Genomic DNA, 7460 nt, shown 5'->3' on the forward strand with positions numbered 1-7460 from the left:
AGCAGCGCATTGTCTCCCCAGCGATTTCTTCTTCTTCACCTGAATATTAGCTACCGGTTTCTCAGTATTCTCAGCCATATTGCTACCGAAAATTTTTCAACAGATTAGCAAATAATATCAGGAAATATTGACAAACACAGTGTTTGGCCGTATCTAAGGTTTGCGATTGTTGTGCGGAACAACGCTAGCCTCGTTTTCGAAGTCACTCTTCGCAATGATAATGGAATGTGAAAGGGGTGAGGTGATTTCAGCTGTAGATCAACGCAACGCAGCTGTGGGAATATTGAAATGATGAAGGCCTCTGGTAATGGTCTTCACCAGTTGATCTCTGAGCAAACTCTTCTAATAATGGTTCTAATGGGCAAGTGAATATAATGCATTGACTTGATATTGGCTGATCAGCCTAACCTCATCATTGTGTCTGATGATAATTGAGTCGGAGGGCCTAGAGGTGTGTCATACCCCCAGTTCTTTATGAGTTGCCTGGTATATCTTCATTTGGTCCATAAAATTCTCAGTTGGTTGGTACAAACGTCTATTGGTAGGTGAAATAGCACCTAAAGTTTTCTTCATCTATCTATTTGTAGGTAAATTTTATTATGGATGGCCCTCTACCGCACTAGTCTGGAAGGACAAGATTTGCAAATGCTAAAACGTCACTAAAAGACATGATTTACAGCGTTAATGATATGATTTGCCCCACTTTTTCTTAAAAAATCCTCAAATTGAACATTTGAGGCTTTCTGGGCCACCACCATCCATTTGCGCCTCTACGGAGGTGTTCCTGGCATTTTCAAGAGGGACGCTTCTCCAATCTTCCAACCCTGGCTACGCCACTGGTCGAGTGACATGCAAAGTAGCATCAACACCAAACTGTTCCATAGAGAGTTAATGTAAAATTTGATGCAGGAAATACAAAGATTCCCGTGAACAAATCGCTTACGGTCATTATGAGGACGAGTTCATTCGAAAATGTCCGAAGCTGTTTTGATTTGCACAATGTAAATATCAAAGACCGTTTGACATAAATTTCACAAGTGCGAACAGAATCGCAAAGCCAATCTATTTTGGCTTTCCCAATACCGTCGGCACTTGATGGACTTCATCCAGTTTACGGAAGTTTGGAGAAGAATACATCTAACATCGACATGAAAATTTCCGTGGCTGGTTTATTAATTTTCTTTTTGACTCATTTTCGGCATCTTTATAGCGTACCGGCATGATATCATGTCCTTTGGATGATTCGCCCACCTCTCCACTCCAATCTTCTATTTCCATTATCGAAATATGTGGCTCTGGTACCCAGGGTATTCAGTGAGCGCTCCCTCGCATCACATCTTAAAATGATCGTTCATTTCTCTATATATTTTAAAAAACCACATGAAGATGAAGAGAAGAATGACTCTCGATTGATGATTGGAATTCCATTTTAAAATTCCATTCCAATTCCACCTCAAAGAGACATGAATTCCATTTTAAGAATGGAATTGATCGAACGCAAGAAAAGTATGCCTCAAAATGTTCTGCAATCTATTTTAAGCAACTCTTAAGGGTAGAAGGGTACTTAAGGCCTCCCCCTTTACTTTTGCCCTAAGGACTCGAAACCTCTCGGTGGCCCCTACTTGTAATAAGTGTAGAATGAGCAGAGACGCTTGATTTGGAACAGGTTCTCAAACGGTTCTGGAATATTTACCCTAACAGCAGAATTATTTGATAATGAATTCTGTTGTTAAGGGATTCTCTTTTAATTAGAGGCAGTATTATTGCCAATGAAACATTTGATCTGGAGCACATTCTTCGTTTGAGAAAAATGTCTTCATATATTCTTTAAATATTGTTGCTTCTTTCAAAATCTGAAAATTTTTCATGGAAAAACAGTTACAAATAGTTCCAAGGTTTTAGAGAAATAGCCGCCCTCGAATAGATTTAACGCTTTAGGAAAAAACGAAAAAACTGAGTCATGCAGTGCTCTGTCATTATAACATCATCATAATAATATCGTTATAATGGCAACTGAGAAAATGAGATATAAATATGCGAGCTGAGACTGAGCTATATACTTATGATATTATCAAAAAATGGATGATTCTGAGCATGAATATTCATTAAAACAACATTTTTAAAAGAAAATGGTGTGTGCAATATTGGGACTTTCTTTCCATGGGAAAACTACCGAAAAACCGTTCTTGTTTCGATACGGGGCACATCGCACAAATGAATACCTTCTCATATTTTATTTTTCTACCGGTAGTTTGATACATTTTTTGTCAGCAGTTTCGTTGAATAGAAACATCGGCACCTTCAATGTTTGCTTCTAGCGCCACCTCTGAAGTATCTAACTAGAGTTTTGTTCAGATTTGCATGATTGTTTGTGATTAATGACATACACAAAGACGCAGTACCATTTTCACCAACCATGTTTGTCAATACATTTTCCTTGTACGTATTGAACAAACCAATTATATATTTTTTAATTTCTTTGGTCCAATCAGCCTCTTATACGTCTACCTTTGCACAAAATAAATACACTTTGTCCGATTTCAATTAAAATTGCTAGATTAATATTTTTCCATTTCCAAATGTCCTATATCAACACGTGAAATGTTGTGCTTTTTGCTACCTTTCTAGAAGCCTTTTGCAAACAGTGTCTTTTCTTGATACAAAGATATCATATTGTTGAGACCAAAGGGCTAAATTCAATTATTTTTGTTTACACTCAGCATGCAGCAATAAGAAGAATCTGTTTAGAAATCTTTGGACATTGCAAACCGCCTTTTATTATTTTTATGACAATAAGCAAATTTCCACATTTGAATCAATGAAAAACATTTTCGGGGGTTATGATGGCACAACATTTGCCGTTTAAAAAGCAGACACCGCCAATTAATCGTTTCAACATACAACCACACACTCCTTTTCACTTTATCTTTTCTGCTTAATGCAAGTCAATGCGATTCTTCAATTTCAACTGTTATGTTAGAAATATGAAAAACTTCTCCTTAGCAAAACATAAATCAAAGTCTCCGTTACTATTTATTAATGATGCTCAACTTAGTATATCTTTAGACAAAACTTAATCTACCTAAGTAAAAGTGGTCTTTATTCTGTTCAATGATTGAATGAAGACAGTTTTGTGATATCAAAAAACGATTTTAAAGGAAAGCCTATCTAAATACGCTTTTCACGACTACGCGCCAATTTCTATCTACTATTTCAATGCTGGGATCAGTCTAATGTTGTCAATCGGAAGTATATAAGACAATGTATAATTCTTTTTTTATGATGTTGCTTTAAACTGGTGTTAATAACATATTATTCAGAATGTTTCATTAAGGTTGGGGATAAACGGATGGTTTCAAAAATCGAGCCGACCTTTATAAAAATTTTAAGTTTTTGTTTTCGCTTGCAATCCTCCCAGCTCCAGTGTCCATGCCTATGAATTAGAATATTGTATTTTACTCAGGAGCTTCGGTGCTCTTACAGAAAAGCGATCTTACAACTCTGCGACATTTTATATTTCCACGTATAAAAATCAATGAGTTAAGAAAACTGACACTAGCCGCAATTACACCACTCCATATGTAAGTTGTCTCCAGCAGAACTCCGGCAGCAGAACTTTTTTTGAATCCATGATGCGTCCAGAAAACTGAAGCAATGTTGTAGGGGGTGTAACAAATAAGAAATAAACCCAAAACCAGACGAATTGTTTTCACTGCAGCTAGACGTTCATTTTGAGAATTCGGCATTTCATTTCGACTGCCGGGTTGAAATCGAAAGATTGCATTTCTTTGGTGTCTCTCAAGAGTTTTTAATGTTTTTGTATTCAATATAAGAAAAACTGTCTTAAGCACAAAATTAAAAATCAAGATAGTTAACTTGCGGTAGAAGGACTCCCATACTACGCTAATTGTGGCAGCAATAAATCCACTAATAAAGCAAGATACAACCAATAGGATCATGCGATTAGTGTTCATCATTGTCTGATATCGAATCGGTTTTGTAACGTGAAGGTACCGATCAACCGAGATGAGAAGTATCATTAAGACCGAAATACATCCCAAAAAAATCACCATAAAATGAATAGATTTGACCTCAAGGCAGTTTCTTTGTCTACTTGATATCCAGAATGCTCCCGTCACAGGCTGTGCAAAAATTCCAAAGCACAAATCTGACAATGTCATTATGAGAATAAATTTGTTCGAAAATGTCCGATGCTGCTTCGATTTGTACAATGCGAAATTCAAAAGCGAATTTGACAGGATATTGACAAAGGCAAATATAATCATAATGGCTCCTGCAATTGTTGTATTTGGGTTCTCTAGATTGTTTGGAGCCAGCGAGAGACAACGACTTACCACTTCATTTTCTCTTACCATCTTTGTCTATAAAATTTTTCCTCTTGGCGATAAAAATATATTTTTTGTTATGACGCCTTTCTTGGCTTTTTACCTGCAATCCTCTGATATTAACGATGCAAAAAACGAAAATACTACGATAGGCAACTCTCGTTAAACAAGCCTTCCGCACTCTTGCACAGTGCTGCTTCTTCGTTGGAAATATCTTCACTTTTAATCTCTTTATTATCATTTTGATTAAATTTCAAGTTTGTGCAAACATGGCGATAAATATCCCCCCTTACATAGCTGACACTGTCAGTATGACAATAAGTTTGTTTGAAAGGATTCTCCGTAGCTTTCTCGCTTTGTATAGTGTGGCAATAAATATAGCATTTGACATTAACGCGCTGAAACCGGGTGTGGCCGCTTATTAGCTAATAGCGATTCTCATTGGTTACCAGGTGGCCTTCAAGCAGGCGAGTTTTTTCCCCAGTTTGAACATTGTATGAAACATAGTATATCTCTGGGATTTGATTCACTAATGATTTTTCGGCGTTTCACGAGGTAGTTTACTTTTTTTGCTGGATACTTTGTATTCATCTAAAATTAATTTTTCATATCTTGCAAAAAAGAGATTCTACCTTTTGATAACAATGGAAGGGATCATTATCACCGAATTCACCATTTATTCATTTAATTTCATATTTTCAGAAGACATTGCCCGTTGTATCTGTATGTAACAAAGATCACTGCCCAAATCGGTTATCACTGCAGGTTAAGCTGTGCCCTAGCGTGAAGACAGTAGCAAGACATTGTGAAATACTTTAAATGACACAAAAAGCCCTTTTTATCAATGAGTTTATGTGAAGAATCGAACCAATAAGCAAAATATAAATACGTTAATTCTATAAACTAAAACATAGTGCCAACAGAAAATCTGAGTTTTTGCAACACGAGGAGTAAGAGAGAAAGAAAAAAACCAGAACGGCTTTAGCATTCGAATCAATAAACTGCCTGCGTTAAAATTTGATGGTGAAATTTCAACAATATGTTGCTGACATTGAGCAAATATTTTTTTAATGATTGTTCCTCACTATAATTGCATGGTGGGTGATAACACTCAGGATCGAGTAAGGCGGTTTTGTCGACAACGATAATAGATTTTATGGTAATTTTTTTCATCAAAACAAGCCACTTTTGAGCTCATAGTTCTAAAAAAAGTCCAAAATACAACCAGAGTGCTTGCATTAGTAATCTTTCGCCCTTGTGAAGAGCCGCATTTTAACATGTGATTAAAAAGAGAACCTCTACAAGCAACGTCAGTCTCTACAAATAGGGTCCTCAAGCAAAAATTTTGCAAATTTCATATAAGAATAAAAGAATAAGACAGTTTAGTTGCTGCGGAAAATGGAGACGCCTGCCGAAGAAGGTGCAGTCTCTTTGTGCTTGATTATAATCACCAACAGTCATGGAAACCTAAGAAAAACTCTCGTTGGATCCTTTGCGATTCTCTTTGCACTAATAAGCATAGCGTCAAATGTGTTTTTGATCCATGCAATGTTCAAATCGAAGCAGCACAAGTCGTATTCAATCAAATTTCTGTTAATAATTACAACCTCTGATCTGTGCACCGGTTTCTTTGTAATGCCAGGATTGGGAGTATTTTGGTTCACAGGAAAGCAACTAAGTTGCTTTGAACTCCAAGTAATGGAATTTCTGTTGGTATTTTTTACATACATCTCAATGTTGATGGTCGTTTGCATCTCAGTCGATCGATACTTCCACGTGACAAAGCAAGTCAGATACCAAGCCTGCATGAATCGTTTCCAATTTTCCCTTTAAGTAGTAACATGTTTAGCACACGGATTTCTAATGGCTATAATTTGTATAATGTTCTCTTCACTCTACATAGTAGTTGTGATGATGATTGTCAACTTACTTCACGTTTTATGTCGAATTATATTTAATACAAGAACACTCAGAATCCTAGAACGTCATCAAAGAACAATAGCATTACGTCTGCAAAATGGGAACCAAATCATACATGACAAAAATCGTGCTGCAGAAGAGAAACCAATTAGAACGATTCATTTGGTTTTAGCAGCAACTTTAGCCTGTCATCTTCCAGTCAACATTGCAGCTACGGCTTGGACGTATTTCAAGTTTCACCTACATATCAAGTCAGGAACGACATTAACCACGCTATATGAATGGACAATACTCATTATGTTCAGGGTGACTTTTCTTAATTCTTTGATAATAGTTCAAGGCAAGAGAATTTGGAACAAGAGAAAGAGAACTCATCCAAAGTACAAAAATACTTCTAAAGGCAATAGGATTCCCTTCATTCCGCAATTTTTATCGCTTTTGCTTAAACATGGCATTTATACATATTTTCCCGTTACAAAAACGCTGGCATATCTTGATGAATTTCTAGGCGCGTTTCTACCGACATCAAATACAATTAGGATCCTAATTTATCTTTGCTTTAAACTATTTCAACCTTTGATCAGACAATTTATTGTTTTTTTTTGGCCTTGAATACTGGATAAAAGTTTTATATTTATATCTATCTACTGTCACAAATTAAATGATTTGTTATTTGTTTAATTTTAAAAACTCTAAAACGATAAAGATTTGAACCAGAAAAATCTTGTGTCAACAGTGTCAAGCAAATCTTCAACATTTTTCTTGAAATACATACGACGTTAAATGGTTAAAATCCAGCTTTCATAAAAAAAGTGAAATGATCTCATCATCCATATTTGAATTTAAAACTCGCAACGAAAAAGCCGTTGACAATCAGATTAAACGAATATCAGAATGTTTTTTTAATTTTGATTTGCATCTGTTTCTAAGAATTTTCCACCATCACCTTACGAAAAAGTGATTTAAACCGGATGTATTCGCTGGCAGGTGGCAACCAACCACGCCAGATTTGCCCATAGTTTAAACATAATATAACTCTATATGCTTAAAATCAATTCTGTGTTATCCTACATGGTGATTTCAGCTGTAGATCAACGCAACTGAAATGATGAAGGCCTTTTGGAATGGTCTACACCAGTTGATCTCTGAGCAAACTCTTCTAATAATGGTTCTAATGGGCAAGTGAATATAATG

At 36.0% G+C, this 7460-nt stretch overlaps 1 protein-coding gene across 1 annotated transcript; it reads right to left on the reverse strand.

Annotated features, from left to right (window-relative positions):
* Nucleotides 1-270: 270 nt before the first annotated feature.
* On the reverse strand, nt 271-7336 carry LOC135691759 (histamine H2 receptor-like). The gene has a single exon (XM_065209722.2). The coding sequence runs from the start codon at nt 4374-4376 to the stop codon at nt 3456-3458; it is 921 nt and encodes a 306-aa protein (XP_065065794.2). The 5' UTR covers nt 4377-7336; the 3' UTR covers nt 271-3455.
* Between the last annotated feature and the right edge of the window lie 124 nt (nt 7337-7460).

Source organism: Rhopilema esculentum, chromosome 13 (genome assembly GCF_057945365.1).
Source record: "Rhopilema esculentum isolate cy_ngs chromosome 13, ASM5794536v1, whole genome shotgun sequence".
NCBI lineage: Eukaryota > Metazoa > Cnidaria > Scyphozoa > Rhizostomeae > Rhizostomatidae > Rhopilema > Rhopilema esculentum.

Bases quoted from the DNA above. Each gene is read 5' to 3' on its own strand.
- LOC135691759 (XM_065209722.2), bottom strand. From the start codon at position 4,376: ATGGTAAGAGAAAATGAAGTGGTAAGTCGTTGTCTCTCGCTGGCTCCA.